Genomic DNA, 21,379 nt, shown 5'->3' on the forward strand with positions numbered 1-21,379 from the left:
ATAACCCGATGCCCTTACTTTGCTAGTCAGATGGCTCTAGTTCTGGCCCCTGGAAGCTCCCGTGGCCTTTTGGCAGCTCCCGCCCTCTCCTTTCTGGAGCCCGTCCTCATTTTCAGCCATGCCAGATGCTTGGGGCTCACCTTGAAATTTCCTTGCACAGCCCTGGAATTAGCCACCTCCTCAAAGAGCCCTGCTGGTGTCATTGGAGAACGGCATTTAGAAACCCCGATCTGGCCACGGGCTGTGCTCGCTGCCACTGAGGTGTCATTGCATCTGGACCCTCCCCATGGGTGGAGCTGTGGAAACGTCCGTGTGTCCGTATCCGTGCCCACACAAACCTGCACATCTTCGTTGGTTCTGCGTCTGTACTGACACCACCAGGGTTCAGGCTGTGACCACCTCCGTTTCCAACCCAGCAGCACAGTATTCTTGCTAATAATTCTCCTTACCTTATTTGCAGCTTCTTTCTCCACCAGTGAGAAGTCTGGTCACTGTTCAGTATATGTTTGCTCAAGTCTCGTCTGCACATATGAGCAGTTTCAGAATTGCTAACTGGGACCTTGTGAGAAATAGCCTTCCTCACGAGACCAGGCGTCAGTGGACTGTGGCCCGTGGACAAGCCTAGTCCACCTCCTGTTTTTGTAAATGAAGTTTTACTGGAATGCACCTGCCCGTTTGTTTCTGTTGTCTGGGGCCCCTCCTCACTCCAGTGGCAGAGTCCAGTCATTGTAATGAGGCGGGAAGCCCCATAAAAAAGACCGGCAGGACCCAGGAGCAGGGTCACTACTCTCCTGCCAGCACCATCCGGTTCCCTGGCCCAGAGGCTCTATCTCACTTTTTGCCTCTGAAACGGCTTACTTGCCCCTAAAATTCTATTGGTTCCCTAAGCTCACTTCTGATTGGTTATTTCCTTCACTCCTGATTGGGTATTACTTCCACTTCTGATTGGTCCATTTGTAGTACTTTATTTGCATGGAGCTCACTCCTGATTGGTTATTTCTCTCACTCCTGATTGGTCCATTTCTACAAAGCTTGTTCCTGGTTGCTCAACTTCTGTTATACTCTATTTGCATATGATGTTGCAAAGTAAAACTGGCAGCCTATAAAAGCCTGTGTAAACCTACAGCTGGGGTCCGGAGCTTGGAGTGTTAAGTTCTCTGAGCCCGCTGGTGTAATAAACCTGAGTTCGTCTATTCTCCAACTGCTGCTTGGTCTCTTGCCGGGATCCAGGTTACTGTCACAACTGAGCTGTTACACCGAGCTGTAACACGTTTTTCGCAACGTTTTCAGAGACCAGGCTGCAGAGCGAAGCTACTTACTGTCTGGCTGTTTATGAGGAAGTTTGCTGCCTCCTGAACTCCGGAGTGTGTGTTTTGTGTTCAATTCTTGTCTTCCGACCCGGGGCCTGCCTGCGCCTCCCCGTGGGTGTCCAGTGTGTCTTTCATGTGTGGTTCCTTCACAAACCAGATGCCTATGCGCTTTCTTGCATCTTCTTTCTTCCAACAGAAGTAGCGTGTTCTCCACGCTGTTCTGTGCTTTGCTTTGCGTTTTTCACTTAGCCGTCAGTCTAGGGACTAGAGAGTCAGTCCAAATCAGTGTATGCAGATCATCCCCATCTTAAAAATAGCCGCATAGGAATTGCATTTATAAAGTATAAACCAGAATTTGTAAAACCACTCCCTTGTGCATGGCATAACTGGTATTTCGCAGTTGTAGACAGTGTTGCAGTGAATAACCTTCTGCACATGTAGTTATATGATGCTGGGAGGGTCTGTCTTCAGTATAGGTTCCTCCAGGTGGGGATGCTGGGTCCGAAGGTACGTGCAGGTGTGGTTTTGTGAGCTCTGGCCCAGTTCTCCACAAGACCTCGTCCCAGCTTGTATCCCCAGGATCACTGTGAGAGTATGCGTTCTCCACATCCTCGCCAGCAGAATGGACGTGTTGTCATACTTTGCCCTGGCTTGAAAGGTGCTCAGTGTTTTTGACTTGAATTTCTCTAATTGTGAGTCTCAATATTTCTTCATATGTTATGTATTTTTTTGTGACATTTTAATATGTACATTAATATTTTTATATCTTTTTAATTGCTTGTTCACATGTTTTCCCCATTCTTCTATCAGATTTTGGCTCTGTGTCCTTCAAGTTTTAAGAGTGTGAGTGTATGGTAGGGATGTCATCCGTTGGTGCTATCTGTTGCCTGCCCCACCGCATTGGCCTTTGACTTTGTGGCGTCTGTTTCTGCCTTCGTGACTCCCTCTGGTCCCTGGGGTGAAGCCCTCATTCTTAAACACACACACACACACACACACACACACACACACACACACACACACACACACACACACACACACACACACATAGCTCACCCTTTGCTGTGCTGTTTGTAGTGAACACTTCCCAGCACTGCTCAGCAAGACTCAACTCAGGGGTCAGTTCCCAGCTGATTTCTCAGGAAGGTATCTTCGGCCTTTCGGAGGGTGCTGGGCTTTTTAAAGTGGTTTGAGCCTCGTAGTGCCTTTAGTGACTGTGATTATGTGAAGAGGACCGCTTGACTAAGCCAGAGTTCCTTTCAGATTTCATCATCACCATGTCTGTGTGGAATGATTCACCACTAGAGTCGAGACTTTTTCCCCAGTTAATTGTCTAGGATTTCACGAGTGCATTTCCACCAGGATCTCTGCCCTAGGATAGGATGAAACGTATGAGTCCCAGTGTTAGCCTGAGTGGCCATTTCTGTACATCTGGTTACTGCAGAGGACTCCTTCAGCGAATAGTGGGACATCTGCCCAGCACACAGTGGGACATCCACTCAGCACATAGTGGGACATCTGCCCGGCACACAGTGGGACATCTGCCCAGCACACAGTGCGATGGCTGCAAGGCACCCGGACTTAGTGGGGCTTCAGGTTCAGGCCCCCTCACTTGTAAGGGCCGGGCCTGGAGACTTTCTACTAGTTGTCATTAAAGAAGGGACCTTTCTGTGTACTCATTAATTCTTCCGTCATTAAGAAGAATTTCCTCTGGAAGGATTAAATAGCAGGAGTATTACGCAGAGATGAAGCCTAGTGGGCCATGTGAAAAACTCTGGAATTATGTTGCACAGGTATTACTCCCGATAGAAATAACCGTTATTTATTTTCAATAAACTTAACTAGACTTAAAAAGATTTCAATAAAAATAGAACACCTAACTTAAAATAGTGCTTGTAAAAGTACCTGTGCCGTGGTGATGACGGGCTGGCACCACTGCTACCGACAGACTTTCTCCCCTGCTTCCTCTTCCGGCCAGTTACTGAGCAGTATTGAGGAGCAGAGCCAGCCCATGCTACTTGACCCTCCTGGTGTCCCTGCTGCTGTGAGATTCCTGCAGTTCAGTAACTGTGCACTCAGAAAGGGTCTGGGTGGGTTTTTAAAAAACTGGCTCTTAATTGCATGGTACTTAACTACATTGTTCTTATGAAATAAATGAAGACATTGTAAGTCAGGCTGAAGCCTCCTTTTACTCCTGGGACCCTCACCCCCTTCCCACCTCAGTCACCCGGGCACCAGTCTCCTCAGGAGCCTTTAGAGCAACTGTGGTCCTCGCCCCACCCGGGGGTCCCTCTCGTGGAGGCGGGGGTGGAGGTGGTTAGAAGCGCAGAGGCCTGGCACGCTGTAGACCGACTGAGCCAGAAGCTGCCTTTCAGCAGGACCCTTAGGTTTTCATACCACGTGATTTTGTTTACATCTAACGACGTGTAGAAAACGCTGCCAGTGTGTGTTTAAAATTTGCACAAATGGTCTGGTGCTGTAACTTTTCCCCATCGACAAGAGGCCCTAGAAGCTTCTGCAGGTCTCCCCACGCTGGTGTCCGCTGGGCCTGTCTCTTTCCTTGCTGCTCCCCCGCCTGCCCTCCCTCTGCTCCGTTGGGAGACCCGTCATTTTGTCATTTCCCCATCGAAGGATGGCCAGCGTGTTTGCCACCCTTTGTTTTTCCTAGACATCAGCGTTGCAGTGAACTCTCCGGGGTCCTGTATCTTGTGTGCGTGCACCAGGGAAATAACTCGGCTTTAATTTAAAATGAACCCTCCAAAGGGGCTGTATCAGTTTGACCCTCATTTTGTTTTGGTGACCACTTTGCATGTTCCTCATTCTTAATGGCATTGTTTGAATTACTGCAACTTTTATGTCTTCTTGTCAGGTTTCATATCAAGACCCGTCTTTCGTGTAATTCAGAATTATAATGGCTTTTAAAGAAATTTCACATTTGTCTTCTGTAGGAAATTTAAAGTCAGCTCACCAAGTTCTGTGAAACATTTCATGGCGGGAAACTGCACTGAATTTCTAGATGAATTTGAATGAGAAGGTGGAGCCTTCTGGTAGGCGCTGCTGGGCGTGGTGTTTCTGTTTATTTCAGCCTGAGTGGACAGTGAAGCTTCGTAGTTGGTGGTGGGTGTGTACATGCATCTGTGTCTCTGTGGGTTGTGTAATGTAGTTTTGTTTACGCTCTGCGAGATTTATTCTTAGGTGATCTCTCTAGGTATTGTGAAGGGGATTTCTTAAAAGATCAGTTTTTAATTGATGGCCAGCCAGCAGGAAAATCACAGGGGTTCTTTCGTATGTTAATCTTGTCCCTGGTTCTTTTGCTAGACACTAATAGATTTAATTATCAGTTAGATCACCATGGTTTTCTGAGTAATTATGTCTTAGACTTTTCCGTTAGTATTTATACATCGATTTCATTCTCTCATCTAACATGGGCTGAGTGCTTCCTGCGTAGAACTAGCACGACAGATAACATTGCTATCGCCCTCGGCTCCTGGGGAGTGCTTCTAATGTGTCACCGTTAGCGTGTGACAGTTTCTGAAAACATCTCTCACAGAGCTCTTCTTCTGTGCAGATGTTTTGGCTAAGAGGGCTTCAAGACTTGTTTAAGTCGCGAGTGGCTTTAAGTCGCTGGTCTGCTTTTCCAGCATCTGCCGACACTGTTCCGCGTCTCCTGCACCGGATGGCAGTGACCGTGGCCTTGTGCGGACTTCTGCTGATCCTGGGTCTCACCCCACCGGGTCACCATTTTTTTTTTTTTTTTTTTTTTTTTGCCCCAGTGGAGTCAGTTTGCTCACTTATTTGTTCAGGAAGTTTAATTCTGCTCTAAGTCAGGTTGTCCCCACGTTGTTCTTCCTTTGTGCTGTTCTAGTTTGGTTTGGGTATCAGCTGTTGTTAGAATGTACTTACTTGTTTCTTGATGTTTTCGTGGAATTTGTCTTAAAGTTTCCACCTCAGACTCGTAAACAGAATGATTGGCGCTGTGATGTGTTTTTTATTTCTAACAATGAGCAGGAACCTCTGGCAGGTCTGTGCGGTGCTCATAATATTTTCATTTCCACTTTTAGTTAAAATTATTCTTAGCAAACTTTGTGGGACAAAACATATTTTCTGAAAATGTTAGAGCAGTAAGTTTTCTTAAACTTTGTGTAAACTGCTCTTTTTATGTTTAGTAAATTACTTGAGTCAAAATTATGAGGGAAGAGAACCTGTAAGTAAAGACTTGCACCTTCTAGGAAATGAAACTGAGCAGAGAGTTTACCATTCTTGTGCGCAGCCAACGGGGGAAGTCAGAGGAGCTCAGAATTCAAGGAGGCTCTGCTTCAGGTGACTGAGGATTTACAGCAGTAAGAGCAGAGCTGACGACAATTTTGGGGTTGCAAGTCCATCCTACGAGTCGGCCCTGTAGGACTACTGTCCACTTGCGGGGCTGTTGACATGAATGCATTTGGGGAAGAGACCCAGCCAGAGTGAGATGACATCGCAGGGCCAGCCAGTCTCCGCCCCACGCGTCACAGACATCCCCAGTGTTCCCTGTCCGGGACGGTTACTTTGTCCTCCCTCCAGTCTCAGAGTCAGATTTGTAACCTCTCGGTAGGAACGCGGGCTTTAACAGTGCATGCTGAGATCCCAGTAAAAACAAGTAACTGCAGGTGGAAAGGGCGGGCAGTGGGCTTTCTCAGCCTCCCCCCTCACCTTCCAGAGCATGCACGTGTGTCTGTATACTGGAGAGAGAGGACTTTTAAAATATTCGCTAGAAGTTCATATAAATACAGCTGTGTGGCTTTTTCTTCTTGAATTTCATAATGCTTTACATTACAAAACAGGAACAGACTCACAGACAGAAAACAAACTTACTGTTATGGCAGTGGGGAGAAGGGGATGGAAAAGAAATTGGGAGTTTGAGATTTGCATATACTAACTAATATACATAAAGTAAACAACAAGTTTATACTGTATAGCACAAGGAACTATATTCAATATCTTGTAGTAACTTATGGTGAAAAATATGAAAATGAATATATGTATATTCATGTATGACTGAAGCACTGTGCTGTGCCCCAGAAATAGACACAATATTGTAAACTGACTACACTTCAATAAAAAAAATCAAAATAATAATAATAACAATAACAATAACAATGTTTTATGTCTGGTTACATGGTCATTTGGTACACAGCCACTTGCCCTGCCTCTTTTGAGAGCCTTGTGGATTTTATTCCCTTACTGTGGATATACTATAATTTATTAAGCCATTTCTTTGTTGACATTTAGATTATTTACAGTTTTTCAAGTAGACTCCTGAGTCAAAAAGTTTACACATTTAAATATTCTGTGTCACTAGATGGCCTTCCAAATAGTCTGCTTGTTCACATTTGAATGGAATGTCTTTTCCTGTTTTTGTATCACCTTTGTTTATCAGCGGCATTTACGTTTTGCTAATCGAATGGACAGAGATGGGTATATGAATGTCCTAATAGTGAGAGTTAAGGTATTTTTCTTTGGTCATTTTAATTAGTTTTCTTTTCCAAGGCATGCTCGCGTTAATGTTCCTATCAGTCCGTAGGCACTCTTCATGCTGTAAATAACAGTCCTGTGCTGACGGTGCTGTTCCTAGTCTGCCGCTGGTCCTAACTTTTCAAAATGCATGTCTTTTGCTCTACAGAATGTTTTTATTTTGATAGTCAGCCCTGTCTTTTTCTCGGTGCTGCTGACTTCTGTGTCTTGGAGACAGCATAGATTTGCGATGGACCGTCCGTGGTTCAGCCTCACTCCCGCCGTGCACACGCCCACTTCACGTACGCCCGTAGTTAATGTGGTTGACATTACAGATTTGTGTCCTGCTTTTTACAAATCATGAGCATAGTGCTACATGAAAAAATGTCACATATGAGTTATGAAGCATAACAATAGTAGGAGTCCCTGGGAACCACCTAATTTCAAGCCTTTTTTAAAAAATTGAAGTGTAGTTGATTTATGATACTGTGTTAGTTTCAGCTGTACTGCAAAGTGATTCAGTTACATAAATATATTTTTGTGTATATCTGTATTCTCCTTTTTTTCAGTTTTTTTTTTTTCCATTACAGGTTATTATTACAAGATAGGAGCCTTTCTGATACCCAAGCATGGAACTCTGGGTTCTTTCTCTAAAGACATTCAGTTACTGTTACACATTTATGGTAATACCGTGGCCCACTCTGATCACCCGGCCCCTATTAAGAGGGTGTTTGAAATTGTTTAAATCTGGTGAAAAGACTGGATCAGAAGCCATAATGTTTAGCTTTTTTTTTTTTTTTTTGAAGCCAAATGTTCACTCTCACTGGGGTCATCCCAGTGGTCCCTTCCCTGAATTGGAATCACAGATAAATAAAAAAAAGTAGCTCACTGATAGAAAAGAGTTATCTTTTCATTTGCATTTCTTAGCTAAGTGGCTCAGAAATATTAGCCCTTTTGTAGTTAGATTTTTTTAAAAGTCACTCTTTTTTAAGCTTTTTATATTAAAGATATTCACTCTTTGTGGCAAATATATTTTCTCAGTTTATTTTCTTTGTACTTCTGTGCTTTTTTATTCATCTGAGTTTTACCTTTTAATACGTTGGCACGTCCATTGGTCTTTCTCTTTACAATTCGAACTTGAATAGTGCATTCCCAAGTGCAAAGTTAGTATCTTTATCCTTTGAAACCTTTAAATGTATAATTTATCCATCAAGAATTATTTTGCCCTGTGTTTTTTCTTGACAGGCTGAATCTCACAATCAGCTAGGCGGTATTTCCAGCATCGTTTATGACTCATCACGCCCATTTCCTGAAGTTTAAACTTCTGTGTCTTGGGGTCTCTTTTGGACTGGTGTGCAGATCCAAGTGTGGAATTTATCCACATCGTCCCATTTCTTGGGACAAAGCTTTCCTCCAAAGGACCTTTGAAAGAATACCTTTTTTTTGCATATTAAAAATGTTTATTTCAGTATTGGTAGCTCAGAGGCTACGCACAACGTTCCGTTTTCTCAGCCTTGTAGTTTAGTAGCTAACGAGTGACGAACGTTTAAAATAGAAAACACCAAGGACAGGAGTGGGTGATGAGAATGATCTCAAGAAACCCTTCCGGGGAGGGTGGTTTGTTCCTAGCACTGGAGGGATTTCTGAAGCCTTTGAAGGAGGCGTGGAGTATTCAGACGTGGAGGGGGTTCCGCTAGCCTCTCACTGCTGCCGTCTGGTGCGGGCAGTGAAGCCCTTGCTTCACACCTTTCGGGGTCTCTTGATAATGTACGGAGTATTTCCAGTGAATCCTTTAAATGCTGTCTGCATCATGCACATAACAAAAGGACTCCCATATACGTGACCAATGTGTAGCCCCAAAGCTCCACTTTTGTGCTCAGGAGGGAGTTTGTTTCATCCTGCGTGTGGAACATTACACGACAAGGATAAATCTGGGTGGCTTGCATGCGCCAGCGCCTTTGCAGGATTCGGAGACTTATGAAGCTATTGCGGACTGTGCCTTTGCCCCTGGATGTCTCTGTTCATGTGGTCGGAAGCACTTCCTGCAGGGAGTGTGACAGCCTAGGCTTTGGAGTTTCAGGGTTAAGTGGCAGTTGGGATCTTGCCCCATCTCTGCAGACGGTGGGGACAGGACGATTCAGCATCGTTCCTTAATAAAGGTTAACATTTTGAGTTTGCCTCTCTGTAAACAGGGAGTAGATTTCATAGGTTCCCACTAGTGTTCGTATCTCTGTGATGACCTTTACCTTAAGACTCTTAATCGCACAATCTTTCCATGGTAGGTTTAACAGAAAGAACAAATATTCAGAGAACAGTCCCAATTCCATTTCCCAATTATGTACCTGTACATAGTGCATGTAATAAAATACTGCCAGATTCTGGGGTAACCTTTGGTCTGTCACTGCTGAGGACGTGTGGGTACTTCAGGGATCCCGTGTTCAGGAATCTTGATTGGACTTTGGGCGTCATACCCAATCTGTCTGTACTTTTCCCCTTTATACTGATAAAATGTATAGAACATAAAATTTGCTATTATAGTCATTTTAAGTGTGCAGCTCAGCAGGATTGATTCGGTGTTGTGAAACCATCACCACTATCTGTTCCCAGAACTTTCCATTCCCCCACACAGAAACTCTGTGACTGTTAAGTAGTAACTGCATTGTCTTCTTCCCCTGGCCCCAGGAAACCTCTGTGCTACCATTTGTCTCCGTGAATTTGCCCATTCTGGGTATTTTACGTAAGTGGAATCATAATGTTTGTCCTTTGTGTCTGACTTCCTTCGCTTAGCATACTATTTGCAAGGTTTATCCACATTGTAGCATGCATAAACACTGTGTTCCTTTTATGGCTGAATAATATTCCACTGTTTATGTGTATATACACACCACATTTCATTCATCCATTCATTTGTTAGGGGACTTGGGGGTGGTTATTTCCACATTCAGACTTTTGTAAATAATGCCGCAGTGAACATTAACATACAAGTATCTGTTTGTGTCCCTGGTTTCAATTATTAGGGATTTACAGCTATTCTCCCACTTTTCAGAGTTTGCTTTACATTACTCTTCACTTTTAGAAAAGACCTACATCAGTACCTATTTTCACTAACAGTGCAGAATCGGAAGAGGATTTTTGCTTTCCTGAAGAAGGCTGAAAAGCAGAAGTAATGAACAGCGTGGGGTTTGCAGCGAGCCGGCGCAGAGGCCGCGGGCGGCCCGGCGATGAGAGGGCGCCACCAGGCTCCTTCCCCGGGAACTGCGTGCGGCGCTCAGCGTTAAGCCGCCATGGCGGTGAGCCGTGTCTGTGAGCATCTGTGCTTTATCTCTGTTCATTTTGTGTGCCTGTTAGCAGGGCAGTTGCTTCTTCACATCTCACCATTTTGGATTATGAAAGGTTTCCTGGAAACACTCTAGTTTCAGATGGCGGGAGCAACCTGTGTGCTAGGGTTGGGCCCCACGGGCTGTCGGGTGAATCGTTGCTGGGTCACGTGCTCATTCTGTGTTTCACTTTTCAAGGAACCACCAAGCTGTTTTATAGAGCAGTTGCTCCATTTGACGTTCCCATTGGCTACAAACACCAGCACTCAATTTCCCCTTTTGGGGGGACAGTCGTCCTAGTAGGTGGGAAGTGGTATCTCGTGGTTTCGATTTACATTTTCCTAGTGACTAATGGTGCTGAGCACCTTGTCGTGTATTTGTCTGTCTTTGCCCAGTTCTTTTCGCTGGGTGGCCTGTGTTGGTGAGCTGTCGGAGGTCTTCGTGGATTCTGGGCATTAAGCCCTTCTCATACATGTGGTTTGCAGGTATTCTCTCCTGTTCTGTAGGCTGTTTTTTCATTTTCTTGATAATGTCCTTTGAAACACGGACGTTTTAAAGTTGAAGTCCAGTTTATCTATTTTTTCTTTTGTTGTGTGTGCTTTTGGTGTCATAGCTAAGAATCCATTGCTGACTTCAGTGTCATGAAGATTTGTTCCTAGGTTTCCTTTTAAAAGTTTTATGATTTTTTTGCTCTTATATTAGTATTGATATTAAAATCCATTTTGAGTTGAGTTTTGCATATGGTGTGAGGTGGGGTTCCAACTGCATTCTTTTACCTGTGAATGTCTTGTTGTCCCAGAACCATTTGTTCGAGAGACTTTTCTTTCCCACTGAGTCGACTTTGGCATCTGTGTTTGTCTTGTGTCCTGAAACTTTGTTGAATGTGTTTGCTTTAGTGGCTTTTTAATGAATTCTTCATGTGTAATTTCAATATACAAGATTACGTCATCTGTGAATAGTGACAGCTTTACTAATTCCACTTTAACTTGAGTGCTTTTTATTTTTCTTGCGTAATTGCTCTGGCTAGAACTTGCAGCACGCTGTTGAGTAGCAGTGGTGAGTGTGGGGCATCCCTGTCTTGTTCCTGAAAGCTCCACTTCAGTCGTTCACCCCTGAGCATGATGTTCACTGCGGCTTCTTCATAAATGCTTTTTATCATGTTGAGGAAGTTCTCCTCTGTTCTTGGTTTGCTGAAAGTTTATCGTGAAAGGGTGCTGGATTTTGTCAGTGACTTTTCTGCATTGGTTGAGATGGTCTTGTGTTTTCTCTTTGTTTTACAAGTATGACATATTACATTGGTTTTCTTACGTTGAACCACCCTTGCATTTCTGGGGCAAATCACATCTGGTCTTGATCCGTAATCCCCTTAATACGCTGTTGGCTTCAGTTTGGTAATACAGCTGATCCTCGTTTGTGGATTCCATATGTGTGAATTCTCCTACATGCTAAAATTCATTTGTAGCCCCCAGATGAATAGTGTGGTGCTTTCATGGTTACTCGGGGCATGCACAGAGTGCTGAAAAACTGAAATCGCGTGACACGCACCTCCCCAGCTGAAGGTGACCGGAGAGATACTAAGCTTTCTTGGTTCAGCTCTCACGCAGAGGTGACCAGAGGATGCGGACAGTAGGGGGCAGTGCAACACAGCGCAAGAAGCTGTGGCTCTGGGGCCAGCTGACCAAGTTGGATGCGCAGCTCTGGTGTTTGTGGTGGGGGGCAGTCTCGGGAAAGTCACTTACCACTTCTGAACCTCACTTTCTGTTTTATGATGTAAAGAAGAACAAGTCCATCGGGGTAAGTCGTTCTTAGGATTGAAGATGGTGATCTACGCAAGGGGTGTGTGTGCACACATGTACTTCACAGTAGGCGCAGCGGTCCAACGTTCACTAATTCAGTATTTATGGCAGCTGTACAAGACATAACTACTGTGAGTATTGCGAAGCCACTGTATTCTGTTAAGGATTTTTGCTTCTGTATTCATAAGTATGCATAGTTTGGTTTTCTTGTGACCTCTTTATCTGGCTTTGATAGAAGATAACGCAGGCCTCATAGGATGAATTAGGAAGTATTCCTCTTCTGCTTGGGGAAGAATTTGAGAAGGCTGATGATGTTGATGGAATTCACCAGTGGGAAGGGTCTGGAGAGTAGGTGGTTTGCTGCTGGTTGGCTTTCGGATTTAACCACAGGTTAAAACAAGAACTCTGTTCACTGCACGTGTGTCTTGCACACGACTAGTGAGACCATGGCAGAAGCAAGACACACAAAGCAGAGGCTGGAGAAGCTGCTGCTGGCTTCTTGTAGTGTGAGGGCAAACCGCAGGGCTTACTTGAAAATGAAGAAGGACACGTGTGAGGCCAGGTGGACACTGAGGCAGCAGGTGTAAGTCAGGGCTGTCCTAGGCCAACCAGCACATGCGGTGGTTCTTCTAAGTCCGTGAAGCTAGCTTTCCGGGACTCCCTTTCCATTTCCCAGCTTGGAGCCAGAGCAGCTTCCCAGGGGGTTTCAGCCACGGCCTCACATCCGCTGGGCTGCTCTCCTCACCTCCAGTGCACTCGCTGCTTTTACACGCCCTGCCTTGCCGGCTGTAAGACCCAAGTCTGATCACGTCCGCCCCACGCCTGAACCCAGCACCGACCACCTGAGAACCACTGATGGTCCCCCAGTGACCACGTGCACCAGTGTCCTCGGGGTGTGAGGGCAGTGGCAGGTTTCTGGTTCCCGGCCCAGAGTGGAGGCACGTGGAAATGGCTGTCTCATTAGTCCTTTACCTCTCCCGATCCCCCGACCCCAGTGTCACAGTGGGATGCCACCCAGCTGTGGCAGTCCCCAGCGTCCTGCCGAGTGGACCCGGATGTCTTTTTTCCACATTCTTCCATCAGCCAAGGGGCTGTTACCGCCGGAGCATCTCGAGATAGAGCGGTCTAGGTCTCCGATCACTTCTGTTCTGCGCCTGGCGCCGGAAGCTCACGGCGACAGCCCGGTGGTGCTCACAGGGCGGACGTTCACGGTAAGGCTCCTTCGTGCTGTTGCTCTTGTCCCGAACTGGAGACGCTGAATGAGGGCGGGGCTTGTGCGGTCACTCCCTGAGGCTCGTTCTGCCGGTGGCTGGCTAAGACTGACCGGGGCTTGTGGCTTAGCCCTCGGGCCTCAGGCACTGTCCCCTCACTGACTCAAACAGATGCAGCTGTTCTGTGGGGAGGTCGCTTGGTGGGGACAGTGACGACACCCACTTTGGTGGGCGCGGCTCCTCCAGGGTGACTCATTCACATGGAAGCAGAGGGCGTCCTGCCTGGTGGAGGGCGACTTGGGTCCACGCCCAGCGAGCTCTGTTGCTAATTCCGTAACCTTGGGCAGGCCACTCAGTTCTGGGCACCTTTGGTTTTCTCACCTGTAAAGGGGTGTCCCAGGATCCTGGGACTCCTGTGAGGCGATTCGTGAAGATCCCGCCCAGCGCTTGGCACGCTGACGGCTGAAGTGCTTGGTCCCGGTTAGCTGTCCTCACTGTGAGCTCGCTGAAGTGTCCCAGATCTCATCTCACCTAAATCCCCAGTCCTGCAGGCGTCCCTGCTCTCGGGAGGTCTGGTTCTCCCAAGACCTCCAGTGCTGTGGGCGCAGGGAGCAGAGTCTGGGGTCGTCTGTGGTTGCAGGTCTTTGAGATGGGAGAAGCACGCGTGCACGTGCACACACCAGGACCGAGCAGGGAGCAGTGAGTCCATGTGTCTCTTCCCTGTCTTCACAGATTCGTGCACCCCGTGTCTTGGTAAAAGTCCCCCTGGGCAGTCACTGATCTCCACGGGCCCCGGCATGTGGCTTCTCAGCCTTGTCTCGGTGCAAGCATGTCGCTCACTCTTCATTCTTCACCGCGAGAGCCAAACCATCAGGTCAGGGGCTAACCTGCTTCCGGGCAGACGGCCCCAGACTACCAGCCAGCAGCTGGAGGGAGGTCAGACGTCAGCAGTGGCGATGAGGACGCTGGTGAACACCACGTGCCGTGTGATTCCCTGTCCTGGAAAGCCTCCTGCTTTACTCATCTTACTTTGATTTTTTGAAGTGGCTGGGCCGGTCTCTTGTTGTTTCCTTGCCCCTCCTGGGAGTTGGAAGTTTGGGCTGAAGGCCGGCTGCTCGGTCTCACACCCCCTCCCCGGGCCCGGGGTCAGGTGGTCCCGCTGGTGGGAGCTGAGCGGGGCGGGGCGCCTTCCCTCCTCTTAGGAGGGCACCCGGGGGCAGCGCTCGAACCCGGGCGGGAATCCCGTTTCCACCCATGTTTCGTCGTGTGAATCTAGCATCCACTGGTGGTCCGCGCTGAGTCTTGGCTGGTGTTGCAGGGTGGTGATTTCTGTCATTTCTTCCGGGTTGAGGAAGCAGAATTATGCTGTAAAGAAGGGCCTGCTTGTTGTCATCAGCAAGGGAGAACTGCCTTTCCCCCAGAAACGCAGGCGTAATGCTTTTTACCAGTTTTAACAGTTGTGGTTTGGTATAAAAGTCACTCTCATTGATAAGTGAGGGTTTTACATTTGTGTGTGTGTCATCGGGCTTTTGATTTTTCCTCAACAATTCCAGTGCAGTCATTCTTTTTGTTTGCATTGTCCAAGTTTTAGCCCGCGGGAGCGTTTTCTCGTGGGCTCCTTTGTTCTTCTCACATCTGCCCACACCCCTGTCAGACGTCGTGCGCTCTGCGTTTGGGCTCAGCGAGGTGGCCCAGGCCCGCCCCCGCCCCCCGTGCAGCTGACGATGTAACGGGTGGGTGGGCAGGCCTGCGCGCCCCCTGGATGTCAGGCTCCGGCTCGCACTTCTGAAGTGTTCACATCATCCTGTGTGTGCGAATTCCCACAGTTTGACGCTCAGTGCTGACCCGCCAGGTCTCAGTGTGAATGTGCCCCTGGTGAGCTGTGTTGGCGGATGCAGCAGTGGAGGGGGTGCCCTCCACCCGCTGGACTTGCCTGCAGGCGCTGTCATTTTAGGAGGAGTGTCTGTGGAGACAGGACACGCATCTCCTAACGTGGTCAGGGTTCTCCGTTGGTGAGAGGCCAGGCTGCGGGGACACAGTGCCACCCAGTCTCGTGGCCATTTGTGAAGAGAAGCGTGGTTCCAAGGCCGGCAGGTGGGAGCTGGTCCCCTTCGGTGTTTACAGACGGGAGTTCTGCCCTGTCGGTGGCGGCATGAGGAAGACTCGGTTCCAGGCGGCTGGCAGCCTCCAAGTCCACGTCCCTGGGGTGTCGGTCACGGGGAGGTCTCTGTGCCTGAAGCTCCCCTGCACTGACTCACATCTGGCCTATACTCTCCTGGGCACTTGTGCTCAAAGCTGGCGAAGGTTAAGGGAAGGGCAGGTCCAGCGCGGCCGAGAGTCCGAGCCTGGGTGTCGGGACAGGTTGGAATTTGACCAGATCTGGTTGCAGTCATGAAATATGCAGGGAGAGTAAACAAGAGCTTATTTACCGAATGCTGGGATCCTGGGCCTGCTGTGTGTCCAGATAGGGTTGGTTTAGGAGTAAATGAAAGGAAATAATTATTTCACGCTTGGCAGCTTTAGGATTTCAGATCGACGCTACAGCTAGATGGAAGAATGGTTTATTTACATTAGTTGATTCATGACGGATCCCCTAGGAAGCGCCCGTGAAAGCACAGTATCTAACCCTGTAAGTGAAGGAGAACTGGCCTTTTCCTCTGCTCATCCCCTCTTATCGCAGCGATTTTTAACCTCTGTGAGCCCCAGATCCCTCCGGAATCTGCCAAAAAGCCACAGACTGTCCAGTGAGAGAATTACGCACGCAGCACCCCAGAATTTCTCCTCGTAGCTTCTCCCCTTGGGGAGTAGGGCCAGGGGAGTCACAGATCCTTCTGACAGTTCTTTGTGGCCCCTTTTCCTCAGAACTTTTCTTGACCGTAACCCACAGTTAGAAATACATTTTATATCACAGCCTCCTTACCATATGTAAGTGTATGAAGTGTAAAGGTTCACAGGACATCACCCTGCCGTACGCAGCATCCTCTGCTCTGCTTCATTTTATTAAAGGTCATCCATGGAATTGATTTTATGACAACAGCAATGAGCCTCCACCTGCACTGATTTCTTCTGTATCTCAGTAAAATCTGTCCTTGGATTCGGGAACCTTCTTTCTTTCAGCCTGCTTCTCAGAAGGTCCTGTTGAACTGAGGCTTGTCCCGCCCTTTCCTCTGACTTCGCGGGGGTCTGATGCTTGCTGCTTCTCCTCCAGCTCTCTCGGGGGGGACTCAGCCGGCTTCTGCTGGGATTTCCTTCCCACCCTGCCCGTTGAGGAGAAAGACCACGCCTCGTGTTCGGATGCAGATCTGTATCCGCGCCCTGGAGGCTCGGCTCCTTCACGAGTTGCTTGTCCTCGTGCGCTGCACCAGCTCAGGGTCCCTGCGTCCTTCCCTGTCTCTCCGGCCCGTCTAAGCTGTGCTGATTCTTAATGCAGACTTTCAGTTAGGACCCTCACTCAGTCACTCTCTTCCCTGACTCCTGTTATCTCAAAATATGCTTCTGATCCCAGGGGAGACCTTACTCCTCCCGCCCTCCAACAAGAACAGCTTTGATTTTTGTATGTGGGAGACTTAGTTACACAGGAGATTCACGCAGCCAGTAAGTCACGTCAGGGACGGGGGAGCGCGGGGGGGGGGTCTGACATCAGACCCAGAGCACTGGCACGCCCCCCACCCTTCTTCCTGGTCTCGCCTCCTGTTCTGTGTAGTAGCAGGAATCTGGTCTCAGTAGGTGGCGGCCCTGGCGTGCTTTCCCCAGGTGCATCAGCTCCCTCCCACAGCCGCCCTCTGGGGCAGGTGCCCCCGTGACCCACGGCCCCGCAGAGAACGGGGCGTGGAGCCTGAGGCCTGGGGGCGAGCACCTCCGTCTGGGGCCCCCCTCCTTTGCTGGGGTGTGTCGGCGTCGTAAATGCCTTCCTGTGGCCTGCCCTTTTTTTTTTTTTTAATTCAAGGACAGATTAGAATTACAGGCTTAAAACTTAACAGCCGTCAGCATGAAGGTGGAGGGTTTAGACCCCAGAATCAGGCTGTCTGGGTTTGAGCTGGGACTGCGTACTTTTCTGTCAAAAGGGGCGCTAGACTCGGTTTACCTTGTAGGGTTCGGGAAGAACTAAATGAAAGCACGTAAATGGCGCAGAAGCACTGGGCAGACGCTGGAAGCCAGACGGGCTCTGCTGATGGTGTGTGCAGTGCAGTTACCTCCTGTGCCCCCGGGTCACTCCCGGCGTGTTTGCCAGTCATCTGTTGGAGGGCCTTCAGAGCGGTCCCGGAGCTCAAGTTCCCCTGGGCACACATCGCAGATAGACTGTTTTTCTAAGGGTTGTTCATGGTCAGGTTTTTGGTTTGGTGGCTGGGCTGTGCCTTCTTATGCTTTCCTTGATGATTTCTATTTTGTGATGTTTTCAGAAAGACACACAACCAAAGTCCTCGTAGAAATGTGTTCAGTGGAATAAACCTGTTCTTGTTTTTTTAATTGAAGGATAGTCAGTTTACAGTGTTGCACCCATTTCTGGTGGACAGCACACTGTCTCAGTCATACACATACCCATTTTCATATTGTCTTGCATTATAGCTTACTGCAAGATATTGAATACAGTTCCTTGTTGCTGCAAATGGCACTTTCTTTGTGTGGCTGAGTAGCTTTCCATTGTGTGCATACGCCGCAGCTCCTGTATGAGGTCATCTGCCGTTGGGCAGTTAGGTTGTTCCCCCGTCTTGGCTGCTGTGCACAGTGCTGCTGCGAACACTGGGCAGCAAACCCGTTCCTGGGTTAGGATGTCAGAGTAGTATCACTGCGGTTGGGAGCTCGGCCCTGTGAGCCGGGTGCTTCTCCTGTAGCCCTTGCCGTCGTGTGCGGCGGGCCTGCGGGCTCTGGGAGCCTCGCTCGGTGCGTTTGGCCTCGGCCCCTCGGGCGCGTTGCACACGAGGACCCGGTGGGGCCGCGCGCCCGCCGTGGTCCTGCCCCCAGCTCATGCTCTTTGTGAGGGAAGCTTGGCTTGATGGTGGCGGCCTTTTCGGGGGCTATTATTACATAAAAGGACATTTCTACTGTCAACTTTGCTCTTGGAGAATCAGATGGCTTTGACGAGCGCTAGTTCTGCAGGCCTGCGTTTTAGGGCCCCTCCTCCTTGTTTAGGGGAGAGTTCTGTTCGCTGCCCCCACTTACAGAGAGCTTTTAAAAATGTGAGCTGGGTGTGTGCTGAATGAAGGGGTTTGTGTTTGCCGGCACCACCTCTTCTTTCTCCTGGCCTCCCGGCTTCCCGCTTCCCCTCAGCGCCTCCCGCTCCGACTGCAGGGGGCAAACTGGCGGTCCGGGTGGCTGGCTCGGGGCCAGGCTGGCACGAGAACGCCTGCGGATGCAGATACAACGTACGAGAAGCTTAGGAACAAGTTCAGGCTTCTGTGTTTTCTTCTGAACCACAGGCTTCGTGTTTTATTACACACGTGTGATGTCCGGGATGTTACGGATCATCAGGAGGGTGCAGAGAGGGGCTAATTCATTAGCAGCAGTTGCTCGCTTCTCTAGCACAGAGCACTGAAAACACAAGACAAAGCGTGTGGGTGCCGGTGGGACATGCGGCGCAACAAGCAGAACGTTCTGGTACCACGTGCGTGTTCCTTCTAGTTCTGTTTGCGGCTCATCCAGTGATGCTTTGATGAACATCCCTGAGGTCCTCACCGGCCCGAGGGGCAGAGGGGCAGAGGGGCTGGCCTGCTGTCGTCGCCTCAGGGCCACGCCGGATGGCACTGTCTGCGTAGGAACCACAGAAACCATGAGTTCAGTTAAGGTTGAACACAAGACAAACAAGTAATCAACTGTGTTCCTGTAGGCAGAGTACCAAGTTGCTTATATACTTTTACAAGATTTACGATAGCAAAAACACTATAACCACAAACCTGTAAATCAAATAAAATACGCAGAAAGCATTGTAAAGCTTTACTGAAGGAAATTAAAGAACCGAATGGAGCGGTTTCATGCTCGTGGACGGGGAAGGCTTGTTTCTGTAATGTCTGTTTCTCCCGAGTAAACCATCAAGTCGGAATTTTCTCTATAAGTCCCCAAATAAAGTGTGTATTCGTTTTCATTTTGCCTACCCCCCACCGCCCCTGTTGAGTTATTGTTACACGACACACGTTGACCTTGTAACACGTTGGGAAATGTTGTGCCAAGAGTAGCCAAGATAGTTTGTAAACAGAACAGGGTGCTTATTATGTGGCATTACGGACAGCGTGGTGCTGATGTTGGGAGCAAACAGAACAGAAGGGTGAGTCGTGGGTAGACGCTTGGTAAGTGACAAAGATGAGGTTACAGACTAGTATGGAAAGGACTGTCTCTTCAGGCCATGGTGCTGGGATATTCCACCATCCGTGTGAGAAAGAAACAAAATTAGATCCCCTGTATATATGGCCGAGTCGGCAAAGTGTGAACAGGGGCTCACGGGGAAGGAAATCAGGATGGGAAATAAAGTTTTGTAAGAATTCTCTTCTCATCCATTGTCAGGAAAGTGCAAAAACAGAAGCTACCACTGCACACCAACCGAACTTTTAAGATGTTACTGTGTTGACGAGGCTGTGAAAAAATTGCTGCCGATTGAAGTGTAAACAGTTAATCTAACCTCTTCTGGCAGCAGTTTGGTAATAGTCTGGTTACGTTCTGGGCGCTTGTACCACCAAGTTTAGGAGTTTTTCTCCCAGGTGCATGTACCTTACGGAAGTAGCCATGTGCATGAGGAGTTGTTGACAAGGATACCTGCAGCATTATTGTTTGCAGTAGACAAAAACGGGAAGCAACTCAAACGTCCATCAGCATGAGGATGGGTAAATGGATGGGTGTATTGCTCACACTGTGGAATACTACGCAGCCTTTAAGATGAGTGAGCTAGGTCTGCATGTATGAAAATGGATTAATTTCAGAAACACTGGTGAGAATTAGAGAAGTAGATAGAGTTTAAAACCATGTGAAGTGCTACTTACTGTGTGTTAGATACACACACGTAAGTAGTACACTTTTCCAGAGACATGTGAGAGTGATAAACATCACGTTCGGAACAGTAGTTACCCCCGAGGAGCTGGGGTGCTCAGCGGGTTACAACTGTATCATACTGTGTTTTTATTTTGAAACACCCGAATCAGTTATCGCAGAGTGTTAGGGTTGATTAGTTAGGTGGGCAATCAGGATATAGATAATTCTCTTCCCCCCACTTTCTTATATTATCAGAATGTTTCTTTTGGGGAGACCCGAGGAAAGCATTGCTGTCACATGAAGTAAGGGTAATCTGTCTGGTAGGAAGTTCTCCTCATGAAATACAGGCTTAAAAACATTATTAAAAAGCAGGCGCTGGGAGATTGAGCAAGCAGAGTGTTAGTTACGTCGGCACATCCTTGGCACTAGAGCCAGGGGGGCGGTCAAGGTGAAGCAGGGTTCCGGGTCAGGAACTGTTCCGGGACACAAGCAGCAGTGAAGGTGCTCATGCTTCCTTGTCGCCCCCCACACAGTATACTCCCTGGGCTGCTCATTAGAGCAAGAGCCAGTGTTAGGATGTGGTTGGCTTTGGTCCTGCAGATGGGCAAACTAAGCAGAATCAGATGAATTCGCCTCAAAGAGGAAGTTTAAGGCTGATGAATGGACCAGTCTTGGGCCTGCGTCAACATGCTGGTTTTATAAATTCAGATGATGTTATTCTCTGGGTTTAATGCCAGACTTGTATGGTTAAGGCCATTAGTGCTGATGGCGGGTGTTCCTCTGCCCCAGAGTGTCACGGCGGCTGTGATCCATGAGAAGAGAGCTGGAAACCAAGGGTCTGAAGAAATGTGTCAGGGACACAGAGCACTGTGGCTGCTTCTCCAGAATCAGCAACGCTGCTTTTAGTGGCTGGTCACAAATCCCAAGCACCATCACGACCCCGTACCACACTGTACGTGCAGATAAAGCATTCGCGAGTCTTCCATTTCACCCTGGTCCTCAACCTCCAGCTCCTCTCCCAGCTTCCACTCTGTGAAGGCACCCTGAGTACTGGCTGCCGGGCACGGTGGGGCCCACCACTGTACAGAGCATTTATTTAGATCATCTTTAATTTCTTCCAGTAACATTTTGAAGTTCTCGGAGTCAAATTCTTGAACTTTTATTAAACTGATTCTTAAGTATTTTATCCTTTTCAATATATTGAATGGGATTGCTTTCATATTTTCACTTCTGGATCATCCTTTGCTGTAATATAGAAATACAGCAAATATGGAAAAGCAGTTGACTTTTACACATTG

General features: G+C 48.2%; 1 protein-coding gene across 2 annotated transcripts in view; it reads left to right on the top strand.

Annotated features, from left to right (window-relative positions):
* Positions 1–21,379, top strand: part of CDYL (chromodomain Y like) — a 101,076-nt gene that overhangs the window by 25,256 nt on the left and 54,441 nt on the right. Inside the window, exon 1 of one of the 2 annotated variants that reach the window (XM_074348040.1) lies at positions 12,954–13,124. The exons of the other annotated variant lie outside the window; for it this stretch is intronic. Within the exon in view, the coding sequence (XP_074204141.1) occupies positions 12,969–13,124 (156 nt within the window). The 5' untranslated portion in view covers positions 12,954–12,968. Of the gene's footprint in view, positions 1–12,953; positions 13,125–21,379 lie in introns of those variants that run through there. 2 annotated transcript variants of the gene reach the window in all.

Source organism: Camelus bactrianus, chromosome 20 (genome assembly GCF_048773025.1).
Source record: "Camelus bactrianus isolate YW-2024 breed Bactrian camel chromosome 20, ASM4877302v1, whole genome shotgun sequence".
Lineage (NCBI taxonomy): Eukaryota > Metazoa > Chordata > Mammalia > Artiodactyla > Camelidae > Camelus > Camelus bactrianus.